This window comes from Acanthaster planci, linkage group LG17, assembly GCF_054643075.1.
Source record: "Acanthaster planci isolate LZ-2023a linkage group LG17, COTS_SCS, whole genome shotgun sequence".
NCBI lineage: Eukaryota > Metazoa > Echinodermata > Asteroidea > Valvatida > Acanthasteridae > Acanthaster > Acanthaster planci.
In genome coordinates, this window is record NC_141793.1 from 3,762,265 (window position 1) to 3,786,954 (window position 24,690).

Consider the following 24,690-nt stretch of genomic DNA (forward strand, 5'->3'; position numbering starts at 1 on the left):
GCATGGGCATCACCAGGATTCTTCGAGGGGGGGGGAGCACTCTTCAGCTAAAAACTTACAGACAAGGGCTGGAAGGGATCCATTTTGAGTCATGCACTACACAGGTTCTAAAAACAGCAAAACGTATCCTAAAATCAAAACTTTGAGGATTTGGGATGCATCAGATAGCTCTGGGAGTAAAGAGGGAGTGTTTCGTTTGCAGACTTAATGTAGGACGAAACAATCGCAAAGAAAGGAAGCAGAGGGGATCTTTGAAGTACATTAGAGGAATCTTTTTTACTCACTATAAAACGTGTAATAAAAAATCAGGCTTTTAAACATGAAAATCCCGCTCCTTCACCAACAATGTAAATTACATTTCCTTTACATGAAAATGTGCTCTCCCTGATCAAAAGCAAAATGTGTTACATGTATTTTTTGTTTTCCTGATGAAAATCTTGAAAAGTAAGAACAAGATAAAAATAATTAAATGTTTATATATAATTCAATTCAAAAAAAGACTGTTCCATGTTCAATTATAACAGATCTAGATGCAGTCAGTGTACTCTTTTAATTTAACAGAAGACTGACTATTCAATTAACTGTATTAAAGTAAACAAATTTTTATCGTAATTACGTGCAAGTGCTGCAGGTCACTGTTCAAATTTGTTTTGGTTTCAATCAACAAAAATCTTAAATTTCAACAGAAGTACAACTTAAAATTAACAGAGGTTTACCATCCCCTATTCAACAATCACGAACACTTTGGCAAATTTCTGGTGATGGAGATTTTCCCCAATAAATTATTTTCACAGAAATGCAGCCATTATGTGTACAAACTAGAACAAATGGAAATGTCAGTGACTAAATTAGATGATGTACCATAAAAAAAATCAATTAAAAATTACTCAAATATTGATTTGTTGACTTATCTTGAAAGTATTTAATTTTTTGTAAGGAACAGGGTACGAATTTTTTTTAAGCAGTAAAGATTGAAAATGTTTGGACAACTCTCATAATCTGTGTAACTGGCCACAAGTGCAAAAGTGAACTATTTAAAAATTAATTCAATCTTCAAAGTTAACGCATTTGCCATGATTGCAGCTGGTTCAACCAGAATTAACTCAGGATCACCTTGGAGTAATAGGTTTAACAAGGATGGTAATATTTTACACGGATTAAAGATATGTTTAACATGTATTAGGTTAAGCTGAACTCAGAAGGCAAAATGATCTTGACAAGGATCAGCTGCTCAAGCTGGGTGACTTGACCTTGACCTTTAAGGCAGCCATGATAGATTCCATCATGTTGTTCACGTGCTGATGGGCCAGGAAGAGGCGGTCAGAAGGCAGCTCGGCCAGATTCTCCGTCGCCAACTCACCGACCAGATCTGCCAGCTTGTCCATGATCCTGGCCTGCTTGGGCAGCTGCTCTCCCTCGGCCAGGCCGCTGCTGCTCTCTTCCAGCTCGTCGTGCTTTCGTTTCGTACCCTGTTTGGGATGGGGCTCTTCTTTCTCACTTGAGGCTGCTCTGCTTGTTGACAGCTCAGATGATACAGCCAGCGCTTGGCGATCTTGTGGTCAAGAAAATGATAGGATAAGGTAACTGAGGCTTTAAAATTAACATATACCTGAGCCATTGGTGAGGCAGGCTTGAATATTACTGCTATCTTGGAAGAGTAAAAGGCATGCCCCAATATTTGATGCACTGATGCACATTAAATTGTATTGCAAACAGTAGAAATTATGTAACATAAATCAGGGGTGTGAGTGGCCACTTAAAATTAACCATAACAGTCCTCCAACAGGTGAAAGATTAAGGACTGTTAGGGTTACAGCTGAAAACAGCTGGCAAAAGCTGAAATGTAAAAAGTTCCCATACTTTGGTACAGACCAGGTGTACAAAAAAGCTGAAATTCAGGGTCAACATCTAGACCCAAAAAAAGCTGATATCAGCTAAAAAGCTGAATTATCACACCCCTGATAATACAAATAGGTGAGCTAACCACATTTGCTTGCCTTTCTTAGTGACTGTAAAGCCAAAGTTTTTAAATCTGACAAATGCTTGCTTGGTAAATACTCATTCCCTGAATAGACCATTCATGTTATGCAAGTTTTCAGTGACTGATGTTCCTTGTATGAAATGACCACACTGCCCACCTGCTTTGTCCGCAGCACTCTCTCCCACCTCTTTCCTCCCCTCTGTTGCTTTTGTCTCTGCCCCTCTGCCCTTCGCCTCCTCCTCCCCTGGCAACTCCTCCTTTTTCTTGCTGTCCACCACGGGCGCCCCACTCTTTGCCGACTGCAGCCTCTGGAAGTTGGTCATGACTTTCCTGAGGTTGCTGATCTTTGGCGAACGTATCGGCAGGGACCGTATCTCCGTCGGGGAGAGTGAGCAGAGATGGCCAACGGTGAGGATATTGCGAGCACGTACCAGCTGCCCTAGGCCTCTGGACCTACAAGTTTAATGAAAACAAAAAGGTCTTTATAAAACAAAATAGCAATTTTTATATCATCCTCTAACTTCAGAAAGAATATTTTTTCTTCTCACTGACAGAAATCATTCATACATGTCAGTTCAAGCGCTCAATGATAACAGCCAGAAATAGGGCACATAAAAAAAATGAATGGAAAAGGCAGGGCGCTCCTATTTAATTATTGCCAAGTTTGTTCAACGACCGTGTCAACCACCAGCAACTTTTTCCTAGTATACAGAATATATTCTATGTATAGGTTAGCGGGCACAATTGAAAAATGGTCTCTGATCTATCTGTTGGGCACCATTTTAAAATTCCTATCGGTTGACTATAGGACAGGGCCATCCGACCGATAAATAAATGTAACTTGTGTTTAGTGATTAATGGAGGGGGTGTTGCTGGACTAAAACCACAAAGCTTTGGGAGTAATGGAATGTAAAGGCATATGTCGGTTAGAATTGGCCCCTTGGGACCACTTCACCTTATATCCAACTGATGATTAATATAGTTGGACCGTTCTGTCCGACAACTACCTGATAAGAATTTGAAATGGTGCCTTAGCTTTTAAGAACTTTCATCAGTACTTTGTCTGGTATTTCTTGAGTAAATACTGCCCCCAGATTAAATCCATAAAAGCATAATGCAATCAAAACCAAAACAAATCCAAAACCTCTGTGAGAAGTGTTTCGAGGGGGAAAAAGTTTGTTGAGGAGTCCAATGTTTCTTGACATTTTGTCCAAGACGTACCACATTGAAGATGTCAGCTGGGGTAGGACTCTCTCCACGGGGGTGCTGCAGTCCGCAAGATCCGGGAACACACTTTCCTGGTTGTCGTAGTCACTGTCTATGCTGTTATCCAGGCTGTTCTGCTGGGTGAGTGGTGTCCCCTCTGTGTTTTGAGAACTCTGTCTGATGGGTTTCGTCTGAAACAATTGAAAATGGAATACAGACTCTCTTAACATAAAAAAGCCCTCTTTTTTTTACTTACCAGTTTTAATAAAGAAATTGCTATAGCCCATTTTCACCCTAGAATATCCTTCATATTCAAGACTTTTAGGGTTAATGGTAATAATACCATCAATCAACACCGACTTTCCTGAGCCCTGTGACAGTTCAAGGATCCAAGACTAACAAAGATACAGCAAACTCGTTACAACTATTTGGCTGCTGAGACCAGTCAAATTACCTCGTTATAACCACAGCATTTTGAAGAACTGGAAAAGACAATAAAGAAAAGAATACAACAAAAAACTGGAGACTTCAAGGTGCATTCCTCGTAACAGTGGCTTTTGTGCTCCTGATGTCTAGAGTTGACGGTAAGTCTAAAATCCAATGTGTTCCCTTTAAGCATCAACCCTCTCCAACTAATCTCAAAGTGAGACCGCTTGTACCTTTCTCCCAGTCGAAGGCGTAACAAAGCCATGCTGTTTGGCTTTCCACCGCGCTGTACCAGGGCTGATCCTACGGCCACTGGGGCTGATCCTACTCTTGGCACCAAATCCGCCGCTGGACGACCGCCGTGAAGGGGTCGTGATGAACTTAGAGTGGAGGCTGACTACCCTGGAGGGCGTGGTCGTGACCAGTGGGGAGGGCGGGTGGGTGATGCGCTGGCTTTTTGAGGTTTTGTCCTCTGCCGGTTCCGAGGGAAGGAGCTCGACCGCAAACTGCTTCACCGGGGACTGCTCTGAGATGGGCTCGGCAAAGCTCACTCGGCGAGACTGGAAAGAGCAGACACACAAAACTCAGAAATTCAGGTTTTCTCTTTATTCACAAAAATGGAAAATTGTTTGATATTAATGAAGTATCCTCGGCAAAAAATATGCTTTTGGGGTCAGTATGCTGTCCTTGAATATATACAGAACATCAGAAATTTCAAATCACAGACATATGAAGAAATTTGAACCTGCGAGAGATTTCAATTGTTTGTAAATTTTAACACCATGCTCTGGAAATGACAAAGATTTTATTATGGAATACCGAGCCCCGATCCCAGGAAACGTTCCATGTCTGAAGATCTTTAAAAAAGTGGAGATTTCTTTATGAAACCTACATTTAATGCAATAGTAGCTGGAATGGTTAAGTAGCTAAAACAGTCCATCTGCCTTTGAAAAGGCCAACAGTATCACTGTCAAGACCGTGCAAATTTATTTTTAAAAAAATCAACAAATCTGGAAATTTTTCACACACCTTATTGCTTGGAGAGGGGGATGCGGAATCCCTTCGCTTAAGAATTCCACCGCTTGGAGATCCTGCCGGAGAATACATGGAGGGGATGGATCCAGATGGTGACCCCTGATCGGCCGGCTTGGCCTTGGCTGCACTGCTGACATTGGGCGAGCTGTGGCATGACGGTGCAAACTTCAGGGGAATCACCGGTGACTTGGGTAATGCTGCAGCTTCAACAGAAGGTGTGAGGCATTCACTGGCAGGTGGAATTGCACCTTCGGCTGCAGAATCTTCTTGTTTCTCTGTGCTGTCTCCTGTGTTAGTTTCTGAACTCACAGGTAATAATATTGATTGGGAAGAAGTTGATGGGGCTTTGGAACATTCCATTCCCTCTTCATTTGGGTCTCCAAAGCTGCTGCTAAGGATCTCTTCGTTTCCAGCTGTTTCTGAATCCACATCTGGAAGTTTTGATGCTGTACCAAGCCTCATTTCCTCTCTGGTACCAGGAGGTGCAATCCCACTCAGAAGTAATGCCACTTCGTTGTTAAGTCCAATGTCTTTCTTTTGGATGTCCTCTTCAATGAAGCTGACAGGACTTGGCGACAGAAGACTCTTGCTATCTGGGAGAGGTAAGCTGGTGGACAGTCCGGCTATTGGAGACAGATCCTCCCAAAGGTCTCCTGTTTCTCCTGGAAACATCTCGCCCAAGATTTGGTCCGTCACAGCTTTCTCCAATTTCTCCTCAAACCCAAACTTGATACTGGGCTTGGAATGGTCATGTTTTTCCTGTCCTGCTTTCAATACTTTCCTTGGCCTTCTTCTCAGCTTGCTTGGCACACTAGCACTGAGGGAGCTTAGGTGCTTGCTGGTGCGGAGCCTTGTTGCCACTGGAGATATCTTAGCTGTAGTTTTGGCATTTGAGACAATTTTAGCCGGGGAGGCCTTCGTGAAAAGAGGTGACTTCCTGGCACGCCTTAAAATTTTTTTGGCAAAAGCTGCCTTTGGACTTGTTTTGGGGCTTAATTTTGGAGACTTTCCAACACTGGTCTTTTCAGACCTAGAGTTCACACAGGTCAATTGTTCCCTCTTGGTGTCTTCCAATTTAACCTCATCTTGGTCTTCGATAATCCTTGGATTTTCATTGTTTGCTCGTTCAAGTTTTTTCTTCGGAAAATCCACCTCAGAATCCGAAGTTTGGCTGTCAACATCCAGGTAGCAGTGCCTGATTTTAGCCAATGGGATGTTATCTTCTTCACTGTCTTCCTCCCCTTCCCAGTTCCGACACTTCCTTTTCCCCAAACCAAGCTTGCTCTTGCTGAGCCGTCGGGTCCGCTTGATAGTCCTCTTGGATGCTGGGGGTTCCTCACTTTTAGATGACATCTGCATAGTTTTCAGCATCCCTCCATCTGGGATGTCCTTCGGACAGCTTTCGAACAGATCGTCAGAACTGTTCAGCTGTTGATCTTGGGAGTTGGGAATGCTACTTGAAGATACTAAATCTTGTCCCTCCTGAGATTGTTTCAGATCAGCATTTTTCTCAACATTCTGGGGTTCCAAAGCAGTGTCTTCCGGTGTATCAGCAGGTGGTCCTCTTTGGGGCTCTTCACACATTTGAACTTCCTGCTGCTCTTCTTTTGAGAGCTCGGTCCCTGACCTCTTGGAGCTGCAGTTTGATTCAATGCTCTTAACCTTGTCTTCCACATCTAGACAGACAGGAGTTTCCTCAACTGGAGAAAGGACAGCTGGCTTCGCTTTCCTTGGGCGCCCACGCTTCTTTTTTACTTGGCAGTCAGCTTGAGCACCTTCTCCAGGTCCCAGAGTGTGAGAGCCTCGTTTGTCGGTTTTACTTTTTGGTTCTTTGGAATCTTCCACTATTGACTCATCAGCTGCGTAACTGTCTGACAAGTTCATGTTGGCATTTTCCTCAGTAGTTGTGTGTGATTTGGTCAGCTTCTGCTTTGCAGTCAGGTGCTTCTTGCCACTGACCCTTCGCACAGTTGCACTTCTCCCATCACTTCCATTATCCGTCTGTGAGGCACTTACTGATGTTTCGCCATCTTTGTTCAAGGATAAATTTGAACCCTGTTGTGATTGGCTCTCCTTGTCCATCTGGTCCACTGATTGGTCCACGTCAGTCTCATCAGCCAATGGCTCAATACCATCCAACTCAAATCTCTCTGCAAGCTCGGCCAAATCAGCTTGTGAACTCTGTAAGCTGTTCTTCGCAAGCTTCGGTCCTTTCCCCTTCATCACCTTCTTCTGCACTACTTTCGCAGATTTTGAACCAGCCACGGCAGGGTCGCTGGCCACTCTCTTTAAAGTATTCTCCTTTCTGTCACCCGTGGATGTTTCATCTGAGCTGAGCCGCTTATGTCGAGATATAAGCCTTCTGGGCGTGGCTTCTTCCTCACTACTTGTAAATATCTTAGGACTACTGTTGATGTCCAACTTTGCAAAAGAACACTTGGAAGTGTCAGGACTCAGATGAAGGAGGTCAGCCTCCTTCAGCTTCTGAAGTTTGATAACTGGGGTCAGATTTAACTTCAGGTCTGTTGGTCTTGAGTCACCGACTGATCTCACTGGAGATATGGCTAAGCTGTCATCTGCTATGTCACTGGCCATTTCTACACTTTGTGACTGCTGAGTTTCTGGAATGGCAAAATCGTCCTCCCCCAGTTGGCCGTCTTTCTTGTCATCTCCTTCATCATCAGTTGAATCTTTTGCTAGGACCTTTCCTTCAGTACTGTTGCTCCCTACGTCCTGACCTGCTTCCTCTCCAGAAACCTTCCCATCCAATTCCTGTTTCTGTGGCAAACGCTCCATGTCTTCTGCCAGTGCATGCTTCTCCCCATCACTTTCAACCTTCTCAGACGCAGTCGGGATATCATTCCCTGACTGTCTTTCAGAGGGAGGGAAACCAAATTCAATCTCCTCTTCATCACTGCTTGCGGGCTTTTCTGTCGTGCTGGCAGAAGAGCCCTCAGTGTCTGTTGTTGCTGGAGGGTACTTTGCTTGCGTAATATCATCGTTATCGACAGGTGGTGTCTCAAGAGCAGGTGCTACAGATTGTTCCTCAGACTTCTTTAGTTTGCTCAGAATACCTTCAAAGGTCAACATTTTGCCACTCTGCTCCTTTTCACTTTCCAAAACAGCATCATATCCCTGTAGTTTTCCCTCTTCCCTGAGCTCAGATTCAATGCTTGCCACGGAACTTTCAAGTCCTCCAGCTTTTGTGCTGATTAGTTTTGGCATTTCGGTGGAAGGTGGGGTGGGACTGTCTTCTTTGGTGGCTGGGTCTTCCTGGCATATTCCCTGTGTCTCCTTCTGCACTGTGGTTTGCCCTTTTGGGAAGCCAAACATTGAAGGGCTGTCGGCAGATGCTGATGTCGCTACATCTTCCTCCTGTTCTGCCTTTGGTGAACTGCAAAGACAGAAAGAGAAAAAAAATTTGTAAACCTAGAGAAAAATACTATAGATACACAGCACTAACCATCCTGTAACTGGCAATGCAAATTGTAGCAAAGGTTGTGAATGTCATAAAAGTTTATGAATCTTCTTAACTAATACGAGAAGTAATTAATTCACCGTTAACACCATCAAAAGGCTGTATAAATTTTCAAACATCTATCTACACTCACACCATGAAAGGCTTCTTTGTTTTTGAACGATCAGATAAACTTACTCTTGGGTTTTTTCTGTCTGACTCATGAGCTCACTGAATGTCTGAGTGTCTTGAGATTGCTCCAGATCATTATAGAGCGCAGGGAGGACACGGCGTGTCCGCATCATTTCCTTCTGGTGGTCTGTCAAGACTTGGGTCTTCTTCGGCGATGGGGCAATAAACACAAACTCCTAGAGAAAGACATTTAATCTGCTCACTTTTTGAAAATGTGTTTATTTTCCACAAATAATCTCCAATGATGATTAACCCTAACCCTCCTGAATCCTTCACCTGTTGGAGGATTGAGGAGGGTTAGGGTTAACCTATGTTTGCTTTCAATTCTCTGATCATTTTTTAACATTGATGCCTCTTTGGCCTGCAATTTCTGAAAGCCATTAAGAAATATATCACGGCTTTCTTGTAAAGTAGTCTTAATACAAGAAGTAGGCTAGCAAATTCACTGTCAACAACCAATCTATGATATCTATGACACAATTAACCACTTCCTGCCAGGGCAGTTATCAATGTTGACGATGCTGTCATTTTTTTTTCCCTCCTTAGAAACCAAGCATTTCTTCACTTCTTATTTAAGTACCCCAAATTGTCTTCAGGGTCTCTCGGTTTTTGACCTGAAATACGTGTCAATGATCCATTAGACATCTACTCACCCCCATACTCTCTTCATCAACATGCAGCCGCCTCCTGGCTGCAGCTCCGCTCACACCTGGTGATGCGTCTCTCTTCCCCTTCCTCCCCACTGGGGATGACAAACCCCTAAACACACCCTTCCCTGGAGAGACAGTCCTCTTGGTGATCTTGGGGGAGGGGTTCTTGTATCTCTCTGGTGAGGAAGATGCGAAGAGGCGCTCGGCCTGGGCAGTACGTTTCAAGAAGCTACCGTGCATCTTCTGGGGGGAAGGGGCTCCAAAGTTTGGAACGGTGGGTGCAGGCGGAGGTGGAATGAGACTCAGAGAGGCTTCGCTCTGGTAACAAATGGACAGAAGAAGGAATGACATTGATACATGTAATCAATATTCAAACATTAGTGGTTGGAGGTTGTTCAGAAGATCACACACAAGTAACCTACCTCTGACATTTGACTGACGGGTGTTTCATTTACAACAGGCTGTTCCGTGTCCGTCCAGCCTGGTAGAACCAATGGTGTTTTTTCCTTAAGTTTCACAAGACACAATCTATCGATGCAAATACAAAGAAAACAGACTATCGTCTCAAGGCACCTGTCTCAATCACAGAAATGGTTTGCATGCACAGATATGGGGAGAATACTAGTCCTCAGGAAGAAAACTGCTGATATGGGAGCTGGTTGATGTACTTTGGTAAGCAAGTGTACTAAAACCCCACATGCAGGAAATACTTCGTGAAAATAAGACAAGCAAAAATGTTTTACACACCATCTGAAGACATCACATTTCATTGTCCAATGCTAAGGGCAACGAAATTGCAAGGCACTCAGTGAGTGTGTGAAGCGTTAAGACCCAAGTCACAGCTTGGGTTACCTCATTCTCACAATCACCCTATGCATTTGATCAGAACTCACTTGAGAGACTCAGGGTATTCCAGGGACTGGACTGTCGCAAATGTAGCATTCCAGAACACCAAGGTGTGGCTCTTGATAGTCCGCTTGGGGTGGGTCAACCCGCTCTCCAGCAGTGGGGAGACCGTGGCAAGGAAAGCCGAGTTGTACGGCCCACCGTAGCGAGTTTGTACTGAGGTCAAGAGGTCAGTCCAGAGTTTCTCAAGTTTCTGCCATGAAGGCACTGGATAGGAGCTGCATTTGAAAGCTCTGAGATTAGAAAAAAGAAGTTTCTTTACTTTCATGTCCTGATTTTGAACTTCACCTGTTTGGTATCTTTTTTTGGTTTCACTACAGATAAAACATTTTGATTTCTTTTCCAACAATTTATCACAATCCCCAAACTGGGCTTAAATCACCAGGTGAGGTATTTCATAAAAGTACTTTATCTATAAGTTCCGCAACTGCCCTAAAATTCGCAGTCCCTCCTTTCTGCTGGTTTGGCTGTGGTTTGTGAGATTTGTTTGACAAATTGTGTATCTTCAGAGAAGCTAATTCAAAAACACCAAAGGCTAGATTTTTTAGCTCACCCAGAGTTGTCAAAGAAACAGGAGATCGGTCCAGCCAGTTTGTCGAGCAAAGCTTCTATGATACCTGGCTGGGAGACGTTGGTGAAGAGAATGCTCAAGATATTTGCCATGGTGCTAACAGACGGTGAAGATATGTAGGAATTGGATGCCTGTGGGGAAAAGCAAAGTGTGTCAAAAGTAAATAAAGCTACACTGAAAGAAACTGAAGCCTTAATTTCTCATCACTGAAGCATTTAACCCTAACCTTCCCCAACCACACAGAATTAAACAGTAGTAAAGTGTTTAATTCTGTGGGGATAAGTCTGGTAGGCCCATAACAGCTGGCTTTTGCATTGGGTTTGGCATACCTCAGAAAAACAAAGTCCAACAGCCTCTGTGCACAAAGTCCCATATGGGTGTTTAACTTTGTGTGAATGGGGAAGGTTAGGGCCAGCAACCCTTGGGGGGGATTAGGGTTAATAATCGGTGTGACATGCAGGCTTAGGGCTGGCATACTCTACCACAAAAAATCATCCCTGAATTCTGACAAACAATGCGGCACGTCAGTAACTCCATCCGATGTAAATATTTTTTGTTATTTATCGGAGCGTACTGTCCAAAGGTGAAGACATAACTGACCAGAAAATAAGTGACCAGAAGGGCAGACAGAGACAAATCTTCCAACTTTCTACTACTTAAGAGAGAATTGCGACAATCACCTGCCATATCTAAGCACAGCAGTGTACCAGCTCCCTTTACAATGGAAGTACAGACTCTGTTGCACACTATTACAGGAACTACTGCAAATAGTTACCAGTGATTTCGCACTGGTCCGCTATTATGTAGTATGCATGTTCATGTAGCATACATTATCCCCCCTAAATGGCACATTAGAAGCAGCCACGTAGGGTCTACAAGTATGCAAGAAATGATTTTATTCCATAAACTTATTCAATTGATTGCAATGAGACATAGACTTAGGTAGGAAACATTTAGCCTTCGTAGAATTGAAAGCATGTAAAGTGATATAACCTTATTGTTCTCTGAAGCCATAAAATACAATAGAAGACAATGTACCATACAGTGCTCAGGCACTATCAATGCATGACTTTACTGTTCTCTGTACAAGTAACAATGGAAGGTGCCCTAAACAGAAGTAGTAATCTGTAGCGCTAGGTCCTTCAGGCTCAGACTACTACTTAAGTATTTTGTAGCACTGAGTAGTGTTAGCCAAACAATATGCATGACTGTTGGGGTTAAAAAAAAAGCACACGTTGATAGCCTCTACCCATTGTATAAAATATTGGTTGGTAGAGACAAATTGAACAAAACAGTTCAGACGATTTAGAGTGTGTCTCATCATTTGGAAAAGTCTGAATATTTTGTTTGGAACGTCTTGTTCTTAGTCTAGAATGGGCAGCTGTTCCACTAGAAATACAGAAATGACAAAATTATCATCGAAACGCTGCCTTGGAATGGTCCTTGCACAGAGTGGACTAATCCTGCCATGCGGGAATGTTTTGATTGAACACTAGTGTTCCGGTGGATATGATCCAATGGAATGTGAGCTTTCCAGATTTTTAAGATGCTCCTTTACTGCTCATAAACTGATTATGCTTAGCAATAAACCATTTGTGAGTCAAATTTGAATAAAAATCTGGTACACTGAGTTATTTGATTGCACATAAACATAACGATTTGAGTTCCCCAGACTAAAGACACTGTTGCTATACCTCGTGATTCGGGGCAAGCTTTTGCATAGCGACCACCATCTCTGGAATGGACTGGTTCCTTTGTGCCTCTCTTATCCATTGAGAACAGTGTATTGTTGCGAGGCATCAATTATGTAACTAAATAAAAGCTTGCCCCGAATCACAAGGTTTAGCAACAGTGGTGTCAGTATGGAGAATTCAAATTGTTATGTTCACATGAATTTAAAGAACTCAGTGTACCAGAGTTTATTCAGATTTAACTGGCAAAAGGTTCATTCTTTGAATATGACTAACCTGAAGTACAAACCCAGCAAACTTTGGTCTTTCTGCGTTCACCAGATTCCGCATTTCTTCAATCACCCTGACAACCAGTCGGACAAATGCTGTCAGGTTACCCAGGGGACGAGCCCGCCCACGCCCACTTCCTCCCGGGGTGGGGAGATTGTTCAGGGTTGTGTTGGAAGCAAATGATGAAAAATCCAGACTGCCGGAGATGACTTGCAGGATTTGAGTCAGGGAATCCACAAAAGATGACTTCTGGAGTCGTTAAATTTAAACATGAGTTTTTCAGTGTACCAATGGCTAATTCATTACTGAACTTCGAAAATTGAAATGGTCGAAAAGTTTCCTTAAATGGTTTATATGATTTATAAATAGCTAAACTTTTTTTTTAAAACCCAGACTTCATACTGGTTTAAAGAGTTACGCTGCAAAACACACAGGGTTTACAACAGATAGGTAGATATTCCATGCAAGAATCAAGCATGTTCCATTAACTCCGCTTTAACTAATTTCAACTGATTTGCAACTGATTCAGACAAAATTCTGTGACTGAAGATTTGAACAAAATTAAAGTTGTCATTGTACCAGTGACTGACTGTCCAAGCAGGCCAGAACCTTGGTGCAGAGCTCCTCACAACCCAGGTTAGAGTCAGCGGTGGTTACCACGGCAGCACATCGTGCAAAGGCCTGGTACAACTCTGCCCATGTTTTCAGCAGAGTCTTCACAGTCATCTGAGAAGGAAACAAGACTAGAACTCAATTGAGAACATCTTAAAAGAGAACTTGTTTCTCTGTGGAAAGAGTGAATAACTTTTTGCCAAAAAAAGGATACTCTGCCAAACTAAACACCCAATTATCAATTGAATGTTGATTGAGTAGGTGGCACAACTGAGGTGAGATTACCTTCCAGAAGCGTGTTCTACTTTCGACAGTCTGATGAAGTCTTTTCCCAAATGTCTTTAGGGACTTGATTTGACCTTTGCACTGTAATGTTTCCACGGGGATCTGGCTTTAAGAGGAGGTTCCTCTCTGAAAGACATTTGACTTGATCTTTCAAGCACAAAATGTCCAAACTGGGAAGTGTACTTTGACAGAGTTCAAGTGTTCCTCTTTTTTTTTTACCTGTGGCAGAGAGCTTGATTGAAAAAGGTGTTGCACAGGAAGCATCAGGCTGGAATACATTGTGCTGAAGTCGTGATCTAGAGAATCGCCCTGGTTCACTTCATTGGTCTGAAAACAAAACCATCATTGTACTTTACATGCAGTTGATAATCCAAATGTAAAACAGAAATCTCGGGCTGTAAAAAATGACGAGTGCTGATCTCCATTCAAGAGGAAAACTTTCAGAATCCAAGTAGAAACAGTTGAAATTCATCAAGTAGAGCAAAATTGATATGAAATAACAAAATGGGCACTGCCACTGCACTTAAGTACCCTTCGCGTCTTTTCAAAACACGTACTGACATAAAATAGAATTACAAATACAATCTATATGAGTTGGGTAATACGGGCGATTAACAGTAGTGTGCCTCCAAGAGTTTGCAATGCATTGACCAATCAGGCAATCACAGAGTGCGAAATCTGTCGTCCCTTTCCAAACGCGCGTTGGGTCGACAGATTTCGCGCAGTGGTTGGCCAATGCGTTGCAAACTCTTGGGGGAGCACTATTGTGAAACGCTAGTATTGTTTGTCATGAATGGAAAAATCAAGTTTTGATGCTGTAAATATAAAAAAATAACACAGCTTGAAAGCGTACAGTCGATTTTTGACTCCCCGCGTTGACAAACTAGTTCCCTCAGCTTAGGCTAAGGAGATGTTTCAGCTTCCAATATCGACCATCCATCCAAAAAATAAAAACCATGTCATATTTGTCTTTATCTGAAACATATCCAGTTGCTACTGAAATTTCAGGAGCAAGGGAAAAGCAACATGAACATGAATGGACCAGAGAGAGAGAGAGGCAGCTCGGCTCTGGATCATGAATACAGATTAGGTAACTTAACTGAAATTGCACGATGTAACAAATTCAGGCAGACTTACTTCCAATGAAGCCACAGAAAGTTGGGACTCAACTAATTGATAACATAAGACAGCATCATTATCACGTGGATACCTGATAACCAACCATAAAGTGCCTCAATTTTCCTACCTCAATGATGTGACCCAGCAACGGGTAGACAATGCTGCTCCAGATTCTCCAAGTGACGCTCTCGTTATTCAGATCAGCTGCTGCCTTGTCGACGAGCTGCAGGACGGACCCGCAAAAGCCGAGCACTGTCCCCGCAACAGTGAGCCCGCAGTCAATCAGGGTCTCAAGAACACAGAAAAACCTGGGATACAAGAACAAATATCTCATTCACTTTGACTCAAGCTTTTTTTCTAAAAGCATCTTTGGACCTTCCAAAACCTCCGCTGTCCAGGAACCACTGGCATATTCACGTCACTGTGATTGTCAAGAGTCATCTATCACGCTTAAAGTAACACGGACGGGTCCTGTCTTCCTCAATTCTCCAAAACTTCTTGCAGTTTATTATTTTACATTTTTTTTCATAATTAATAGCTCCATTTGTATTTGTAGTCACCAGAGTGAAAGGCTTTCCAAGGTCTTGAGGCTGCCAATTCTTAAAACAAAAATTGCCGTAGAACTAATGTCAGCCTTACCTTTCTTCCCCTGTAGTCTGAAGCAGGCCTTGGCTCAGCAGGAGTTCAATCAGAAATAATGCCGGTGTTCCCTGAAAGTGTAAAGTTGGTTTTTACAAAACTTATCACGACACATAATGCTGATGAAAAGCAACCAGCGGTAAATGTCATTTATTCTTATCAGTAACTTGGGAAACTTTACAATTTGAAATATTTCTTGACTTACATGCATGAGTCCCGCATTGCCAGCGTGGTAGGATGGGGAACCCAAGACGTTCTTTGGAAGACGACTCACAGCCTCAAGAAACCTCTGAAAAAAACGAGTCATAATGTGATGGAGCAAATAATACGGCATGGACGCATGTCTCTCTTTACTTTGAGGAAAGTCAAACATTGATCTTTTTTATGTGTTTACAAATGTCCTTATTTCAGCAGGTTTTTCTCAGACCAATATGACAGCAACTTGGACTAATTTGGCTGGACAAAGTAAATGACCAGAGCAGGATTTGAGGCTGTAGGTTAAAATCCAGCTCCAGCTAATTTCTAACGTCGCCTGAATAATGCCACAGTAAGAAAAGCAAACGATTTATTTGAATTTTGCTGGTTGAGAAAAATGTACTTTCCTGACTTCTGGAGAAAATTCAACTTTCCATACCTCTGTGACTGGCATGACATACAAGCCACAGGCTTTGATTTTGATATATTTTGCAGACAGAGTTACATATACAAACATCACAAATTTTCCCTTCAAATATCATAAAAGTTATCAGAAAGTGATAACATGTCCTAAAATAAATGAAATTTAGCGAAGCAAATTCTGAAGCATTTACTAAGAAAACACTAAGATTTTTTTGACAAGTCTCAAAGGTTTGTGCACAGGGGCATCAAGTGTTGTCCATATCTGGAACTCTTTTCTAATTTCCATCATGACAACCATTATATTTACACCAATAACAGCGGTGTTCAAGCAAAACAGTTGATGCTACAGCATTTAATCTCTTTAGCTTAATCTAAGAAGATTTCCTCTCACCAGTAGAATCTTTGGTGCCAGACCACTTCCTCCAACTATGCACTGTAGGGTTGCCAGGAACTGCGTCAAGACTTCCACGCTGTCTTTCTTGGTTGCCGTGGAGACCATCTCGCTGACATGGATGACCAGGGAATACCACAGCTGGAACAGAAGGCCCTCTGCTTGGAAATAATTTCAGGAAAAAAGAAAGTGTGAATTTCAGTGGACTGACACAAAGAGGAATGCACAAATGGATAAATACATCCCACCGTTTTTGAACTGCCTGGTAGAAAAGGAATTTTACACCTACCAACAAGTTGATTGCCGAGGTTGCAGATGACATCTCTCACAGTGGGTATCAAAGTGGTGGACAATTTGATGAAGGTAGTAGAGGACGTGATCACAGGATGACTAAGCGTATCTACAAGAAGATACATTTAAACTGTATGTCTACTTCTTACAATCATTTGTAATGTTGGAGTAATGAATTCTTCAAATTTCTCCAATATAGTAGTTGGCGCTGAACTCTTCACATCACTAAAGTCAAGCAACTTTTAAAAAAATGTACATCCACTTACTGATACAAAAATCCCATAAAACGTAAGACAGTTTTTAAAGAATTTGGAATGACATGGTTCAAATACCCTTGATACTAACCAACAGTGAAGGTGTACACTGGGACTGTCCCTACAGCATCACTGGGCATGCCAAGAATTCGTGCCAGGATTTCAACTCCCTGGAGCTGGATCGATTTGAACACCGGGGGTGCTGCACCACCTGGGGTGCCCGGGGCGAGACTTAGACGGGGCGTAGTTGGACTGGCCAAAGAGAACGTGTGGGCTGTGGATGAACAATCAAGAATATTGACTTTACATTTTCAGTCTTGATGTTAACATTTTATATCACACGTTCAGAAAAAAAAATTGAAAGTCATCACACAAAAAAAGAAACAATTCACTGTGAACCTGTTCAGAAATTCCAAAAAGCAAGGTCATTGAAAGCAAAGCACCCAAAATCATATCAGCTCAAATGTGTTTAGCAAGTGTTATCAGCTAACATCTATTTTGAGAGGGCTGACCCATGGCACGCTTTGTTTTATGTTTGCACTGCCAGAACACCAAATTGCAGCGTTCTTAGACTAATGTATTCTACACAAATTTTGACATCGTTCCGCTGTTCAAACTGGTGTCTATTCAGCATCTTTCATGTTACGCAAGTGATAATAGAAACTGGAACATACAGTAGATGGAACATGTGTATTAATGAATGCCATCTGGAGACAGCTCCCGGAATTCAGGAGCAGAAGTAATCTTCATTATTGGGCAGCTGATGATTGTTGAATCAATGTTGTTCTGTCTCTTTATCGAAGACAAAGTTTTCCCTTTCCTACACATCGAAAAAAAAATAGTTTCCACACCTGTCTTCAAATTTAGTACAAACCTGATCTATGGAGTGGCGTGGTGAACCCCTGTCTGAGGCCTGAACCATTTGTGGTGATGGGTGTACTTGGGCACTGCATCCCCTTAATGGCGGTGTTTAGACCCAGGGCAAATTGAAGCAAGGGGGTACACACCTGTGAAAAAAGGACCCAATGGCTTTTATTACACTGCTGGTGGCACGCTGCAAAAACATCTTCGAGTGTTTGAACAATGTTTGTTATATAAAAAAGAAAGGTCATTTGAAAACAGGTTTGTACTGATCTTGTGCACACGTATTGCTGTTCATGATGACCCCAGATACACTTCACCTTGGGCATAGGCTGCTGGAATACCGAAATGGCTCATTTGCTTAACTGGAATTTGATGGACTCAGTGTCATATTTGGTATGTTATGAAACTGAAGAGTTGTTTGTTCACTTGTCACCTTTCTTCTGGATACAATACTTCACCGCCCTTTACTTGAATTCATTTGTGTTTAGATTCAGGATGGAATTCAACCCACACTGAAGAGGAAAGAGTAATCAAGAAGTACCACGAGGCTCCAACGCACCTGGTCAAAGTTCATGGCAGCCTTTGGGCCAAGCCTGAGCACCAGATGCCACCAGGTGTCCACCTTTGCCTGAGCAACCAGCTCCTGCTTGGCGCTGGTAGCTCTCAGGGGCTGCAATAGCAGCTTGAGTCTTTTGGCATTGTACAGGACATCTGTAAACAGGTGACACTTATTTTGAATGATAAATTTCAGTCTTATGAACATGCTGCCTCTGAAATGACAACTTTTGTATCATATCTTAAAATAAACAGGAACTTGTCGAAGTGTGGGATCTGCGAAATTAAATTGGATCCAATACTACTGAAATCTTTTTTTTTTAATAAAAACTGAAGTTCCATTGAAATATATCTCAGGAGAGTCAATAAGAATTACACAAAAAGTTTCATTAGTTTAACAACCCACTGATTGCTAAATCGTGAACTTTCAGTGAGAATACATCATTCAAACACACAGGTAAAAATTCTAATCCTTCAAAAATTCAATTAATGACTTGTTCTTCCAGACACAAGTGATAAATGTTAAGCCATTGTGTCACATCAACCTCTGACAAGCAGAACTAGCTCAACACTCAAACTATGGCCAATCCTGTAAGCTCCAATTCAATGTGTACCGTGTGGAAATGAAGACGAAAAGAGATGTCACATCAATCAGAAAGGAACTTCTGAATTTGAGGAGAGGTCCGCTTACCGGGTTCGAGGGCAAAGTTGTCAATGAGGACTCGCCAGGCAACAAAGGAGGCAAGTTTAACATCAGCAGAGGTGTGCTTGAAACCCTGCTCTACTACACCCAGGAGGCAGTTGATAAGCCCCCCTCCCTTGTGCAACACCTAGGAGGAAGTCACAAGAAAAATCTTTCACAGGTGAAGTAAAAAGGGCTCAATCTTTACCAAACCAGTATCTATTCAGGCTGACTTTTATCCTTGGTTTTGGAATGTGACTGAACTGAAACACAATTTTTACCCATGAATGAGATTCACCCTAAAGCAATTAACCAGCTTGCTTTAACCTTAACTACACCAAAATCAAAGAAGATTCTAAATGATGAAAACTAGGGCTACTATTGATATACATGTAATTTCTTTGGTGGGGAAAAAAATCAAATACATCATGGACCTGGTTTTACGTTAGCTGTCTCAGGCAGTGAATTTTTCTTATTAACACAAACAGTATTTAAATCCTATAAAAGCCTGTTTCTATATAATGTTGACAGATTTTAAGAAGTTAAGTTTAAGTTTGATGGCTATGCAACGTATCAAACTTTCTTCAAGTGGCCTTACCTTGCCCAGCAAAGTAACAAAGTTCCCCCAAGTCTTCAAGACGTGGACTTCACACTTGTTAGCAAAGAGTTTCATCATTTCGGCTACCAAGGTTGACTTCAGGTCGGTAGCCAGCTGAGGAGCAATGTCCGACTGATGTCTGACCATGGCCGGGAGGCCGAGGTTTATGGCCAGGGCTGCACGCTCTCGGACCTTGTGGGCAGAGCGGACAATTAGCGGGAGGAGGAGTTTGCCCCAGCGGACTGCATGGTTGGGCATGTCGTCCGGAAGATGCTCAAGAAGTCTGATAAGAAAAGCATATCAATGATTTGAAAACAACGTAAATTACATGGAAGTACGGGAACTTCATTTTTGCATGGGATTGACACGGGTATTGTAAAGGAACACACTGTTTGTTTGTCAACATTTGCAGCCACACAGCACTCAATGAAGACTAATTGTTTAACGATGACAGCTACAATTTGAGGCTTTGTGCATGAGCTGTTCTGGGGTGTAACTTTTTTCAACTGCTTAAACTCAATCAAATTTTGGTAAATTTAACATCTTGTATGAATTTCAGACTCAATAGAAATTATTACTACAAAACAAACTGTCCCGAAAGGAAATCCAGCCATTTCAAATGAAAGCCAGTGGTCAGACTTTGAGGTCGCTTCACCTGATGATGACGTTGAGAGCTTCGTAGTCCACAGTCATGGAGTGAAATTCCCCTTGGACCAGCGCATGCTCCAAGGCACACAGGATGGAATGGAGCTGAAACGAAACACATGAAAATACAAGCTTTGGAAATAAACATTATGCAAAGAACTCAAAAAGGCAACCCCACTTATTCAGTCTCCTTTATATTTTCAACTGTTGATTCATTGACTTTTCGTGGTACCATTAACAGGTTTTTTTTTTTAAATACATGGAAAGGTTGAAACGTTTAACCATTTCAGGACAGAATGGTTTCTCTCTAGTAGCTGTTAAGCGTTTAATACTGGACATGTAAGGCCATTTCCTTGACAATCATAAAGCATGCCAATAAATTTCTATCAGTTATGGTTATTAATTGTGCATAAACTTCATGACAAACTGGGTAGCTTTTTCTGATTTTTGTGACAGAATCCTCCCCCCCAAAAAAATTCAAAGCAACAGAATACATAAAATTACTGTAACGAGAGTAAACTGCAGTGAATATCATTGTCCACATAAATGTTTCCATGTGTTGCCATGATTTCACAGCCTTCATCAAAACCTCAGGAAAATTGAAATCAAAACTAATCACATGTCAGAAAGGAGAAAAGCCACAACTGACCTCATTTTTGATGATCTGTTGAGAGAAGGTCTGCTTGGATAGACACCAGAGGGCTCGTGTACAGGTGCTTTTGTCCTTGGTCTTCAGCAGAGCATTGCATAGGGCTTGAAAAATGGTGATGCAAATATTATCAGGTAAGATCAAAATTACCAAGAGGCATACAAATTATCCCAAGTTTCTTATGACCAATATCAGCAGTGGTAGGACAGCTTGAAACTGGAGGGCAAGCCCTGGAGGGGATCCAAGTTTCATGGTGGGGGAGAGGGGTCAATTTTTTCTTGTGCCCCCTCCCAATAGCTAAGCAGTAGAATGTGGGAAGGGTGGGGGGATAGTTATCTTTTACAAGAATATTTCAGGGATAATTTTCCAAATAAGATTACAAATCCTTACCTTTAACAACTGTGCTTGCGTCCTCTGGGGTAAAAGCCCTGCAAAAAGTGAGTAAACTTGGAATTATCATAAAACCATTAGGGAAAAACTGACCAGGTGCTTAGATTTTAACTGAAGAACTCTACAAAAAATCAGTCATATAACTTGAACTTCGACAAAAAACGAGGAAATTCCAATCTATACAAGACTTTGTACTTTGTTTTTCAATTTTCAGTGGCATGAATGTGAAGTGAAAAATGAGGAAATCAGCTGATCCCAGGAAATGTTGAATGCCCGACTAGAGCAGGATTCGAACGTGGAACCTCCTGAATACCATCATGGTGCTCTACCATCAGAGCTACCCAGCCCTTTGTAGGTGGTTCTTCCCATGTCAATGCCTTTGTTCAAGGGGTACTAGTCAGAAGCCACAGCTGAAATTTTTTATCTTTAGATCCTTACTGCCTTGTGAAAGAACAGGTGTTTTTGCCAGCTAACATAATCTTCCACATCCACTTTCTGTTTTGACTCCTACAAAAAGTTCTTATCTACAAAACCCAACTTTATAGCTGAGCCAATCTTTACCACCCACCTGGATATGTCCGTGAGGTGTAGACAGAACCCCAGTGCCTGCAAGGCAGCCTGGTTCAGCTCTGCGTCGTCGTGCATGATGTCCACACAGACGACGCAGGTCAGCTGAGCTGTGTGTCGACAGACCTCATGGGACAAACTGGCATCTTTATCACCCTTAAGACGTCTAAGGAACACAAATAAAGGATGGCCAATTGGAAACAGCATCAAGTTTTATCATTTATAAATTATCAATTAACCCTCCTTTGGTTTTACAGCACAAATGTGCACAAATGCCCACAGTCACTGGTGAGCATGTATTTTCTATATGGAACTCAAACATGCACAGGTTCAGTGTGTACACAGTAGATTGCCCGCACAAAATGACCCAGGGTCTTTTGTGCAGTCCTCTTCACTGCATTTGGTTTACTGCACAATTATGCACATGAAACAGTGAAGCACAGTTGTTGGGCAGCACAAAAGTGCAATCTGATATTCCTGTGAGGGACTATTGGTGCAGTGCACAACACAACACAGCTGTGCTTCATTGAGGTGTTTACCACGTGACCTAAAGCGTGACTTCACCATAGGAGGGTTAATGACTTCTGTAATGGATTTCCTTTTCAGCAATGTGGATATAGAAGCCCTTCGTTCCCAGTAGAGCATATTACACTCGTGTATGTTGTTTTTCACAAAACCAAAGGTACTGATGTTCAGCGAAAATATTGGATTGGATTTGATTACTGCTGGAGTTAGACCATCTGAACCCACATGTGAAAAGCACCTCTTTGAATCTGTTCCTTATGGAAACTTCTAATCTGTCTCCTTACTCTGCCAAGGTCATGTAAGCCCCAACTTTCTCCTTCAGGGGGCCTCCTTTCCCCTCCAGTGCTTCCAGGAGGGGGCTGAGGCCTGCTGCCTTGTCACATATAGCCCCCTGATCATCAGTGCACGCAGTCACCATCATTGCTTCAAAAATGACCCCTGATGGCAGATGGCGACAAGGTTCTTTTTTGGCAGGATCCTGTCAAAGACGCACAAAGCCGCACAAAGGAAAATGACCGATTTTAAGACTAACAAGAAGAAATTAAGACAAACAAAAGCACTGTGACTGGATGACAACAAATAATGTTACACATGGATACCAGGATGCATTGCTGTTCCTAGCATGCCCAACAAAATCTGATGCCAAAACTGATAACAAGTTTACATTTTCTATCATCTCCCCCCCCCCACAAACAGACAAAACGGAGTGTGCCAACATGGCCGACGGCAATGTTAATATTGAAGACTTCCCAGTGACTTTAACAGAAGGAAATGCTGTAGGCGTAGGCCTAAGTTTAACTTAAATACATGTCTGGGCCTTGGTCCTTGTTGGGTAGGATACAAGGAAAAATTAGAGATGTTCTAGAATTTGCTGAGTAAAAAAGTAAAGGTAAGGATTCCAAGGATAACAATTTACACAGCGGAAAAACCTATGCTAGCCAAACATTAGGCCTAACTCTGTGTCTCGTTAAATATTTCATGTATTTACAGTAAACATGATCATCATGCATGATCATGATGATAAAATTCTCCCAACAATAGGCACAATTTAGGCCTAGACTCTAGTGGTGGACGAGAAATGACGTGACATTCCAGATCTTGTTGAAAACAAAAGAGGCCTAGGCCTATCCAAGACCCCAGTGGCAAAAAGCCAAACATACATGATATACAGCCTGTACATTGCAAGCTGACCAGGCCCGGCCCTTAATCAAAATTGCTAACCCGTCATCACATGTCATGGCCTAGGCTGGGCATTGCTAGGCCTACTTTCCTTCCGCCATGTCCGACGTCCGTAAACTGGACGCACGTGAAAAGCTGAGCTAAAAACGACCAGTATAAAAATTTTGACTTTCTTTTCATATGGACATGGCAATTACCTCTTTTGAGTTCAGATCACGTAGTTTCCTCCATCCAAACGACAAAATCTAACGAGCTAAACCTTCTATCACAGTTCCGCCAAACCAGCCACGCAGTGATACTCGAGCGCTCCTGTTGACGAGGACACGTCGTTTGTAACCTTATTTTCCCGCGAAACTTGCCTGTACATGAAACCCAAGGCGCGCCAAATGGCATAATAAGGCATTAGCGTGTAGTTGGTTGCTTTACTGCCTTGGAACGCAAACCAAGTCCACATGAACTACACGTTCAAAAATCCAGCGCCGCTTCATCCCTTGTAAAAACAATGTACACACACCCCGTCTTTTTACTGGTTCGTTCCTGTATTTTTCCCAGGGTAATCTTCTCATCTAAAAATTATTTTCACACCATTCATACTCGAAGCATGCTCAAAGTTAACACTCACGTTTTGCCACTTGCTAAGTGAGGGCGACATTTACCTTCAACGACGTCGCCAGGCGCGACGCGCGACAGTGAGCCTCCGGTGCCGGTCGCCACCGCTTCATTCCGAACGAAGCCATAGCATTTGGTCAAAAATCCACGTGACGGTCCGAAGCCAAGATTAGCTTTATGAAATTTCTCCTCGTTCGATTTTTTGGGGAGGGGCGGTGGGTTTTAAACTGTCCCTTGTACATTTGGCACTCAGTCATGTCAATAGGTTCGGTCACAATCAGAACCAAAGATCGCATACTGGCTTAAGATAGAGAACTCGGCCAAAACAGGTGTTATTACTGTGAGCGCCATTCGATCGTGAATGAGCGAACATTAATGCATAGGCTAGGCATAGGCTTACAACGTGTGCGTGCCAGTAGCAGCCTACCCCTGTTGCATCAACGTTGTTTTATACGTATTAACGATGAAGTTCTCCATCTTGGGCGCAGAATGCTGACCAAGGCGGACTGCTACTCGGCCTAGAAGTAGTACTAGTTTCCTGGCCTATCATCTTTTTTTTTAATCCTGAGCAGCAGGGGAGAGAGGGTCACAAGCCTCAAGGGGGGAAGGTTGACGGGGGCGTGTCTCCACGCCCTCTTTAGTTACGCCACTGGGCCTTGCCCGTAGAATGACCATTTACTATAAATGAATGAGGGCCCCAAGTGCCCCATGCAAAATGTACCCCAGTGGGCAGTTCCACCACTGCATATGCCTGCTTCCCTTTTTCGTAGTTTATAGCAATGTACATTTGCAATGAATGGAAACAGTGAACGTCAACATAAAATTAATGGAAT

At 42.5% G+C, this 24,690-nt stretch overlaps 1 protein-coding gene across 2 annotated transcripts; it reads right to left on the reverse strand.

Annotated features, from left to right (window-relative positions):
- Positions 1 to 250: 250 nt before the first annotated feature.
- On the reverse strand, positions 251 to 23,637 carry LOC110979361 (uncharacterized). Of its 2 annotated transcripts, none has more exons than XM_022235094.2 (29): positions 23,446 to 23,637; positions 22,354 to 22,547; positions 21,546 to 21,710; positions 20,978 to 21,015; positions 20,588 to 20,691; positions 19,949 to 20,043; positions 19,294 to 19,576; positions 18,705 to 18,843; positions 18,018 to 18,169; positions 17,469 to 17,601; positions 16,686 to 16,868; positions 16,339 to 16,449; positions 16,050 to 16,207; positions 15,246 to 15,329; positions 15,041 to 15,111; positions 14,529 to 14,709; positions 13,502 to 13,609; positions 12,965 to 13,111; positions 12,392 to 12,634; positions 10,407 to 10,555; positions 9,841 to 10,086; positions 9,370 to 9,475; positions 8,951 to 9,265; positions 8,304 to 8,473; positions 4,643 to 8,042; positions 3,847 to 4,173; positions 3,203 to 3,378; positions 2,139 to 2,434; positions 251 to 1,552 (listed from the first exon to the last, which is right to left on the reverse strand). In XM_022235094.2, exons 2-29 carry the CDS (start codon positions 22,488 to 22,490, stop codon positions 1,224 to 1,226), a joined length of 8,046 nt encoding a protein of 2,681 aa, XP_022090786.2. In that variant the 5' UTR covers positions 22,491 to 22,547; positions 23,446 to 23,637; the 3' UTR covers positions 251 to 1,223. The 2 variants fall into 2 exon arrangements, with proteins under 2 accessions (XP_022090786.2, XP_022090785.2); XM_022235093.2 differs by having other exon boundaries at positions 16,050 to 16,210.
- Between the last annotated feature and the right edge of the window lie 1,053 nt (positions 23,638 to 24,690).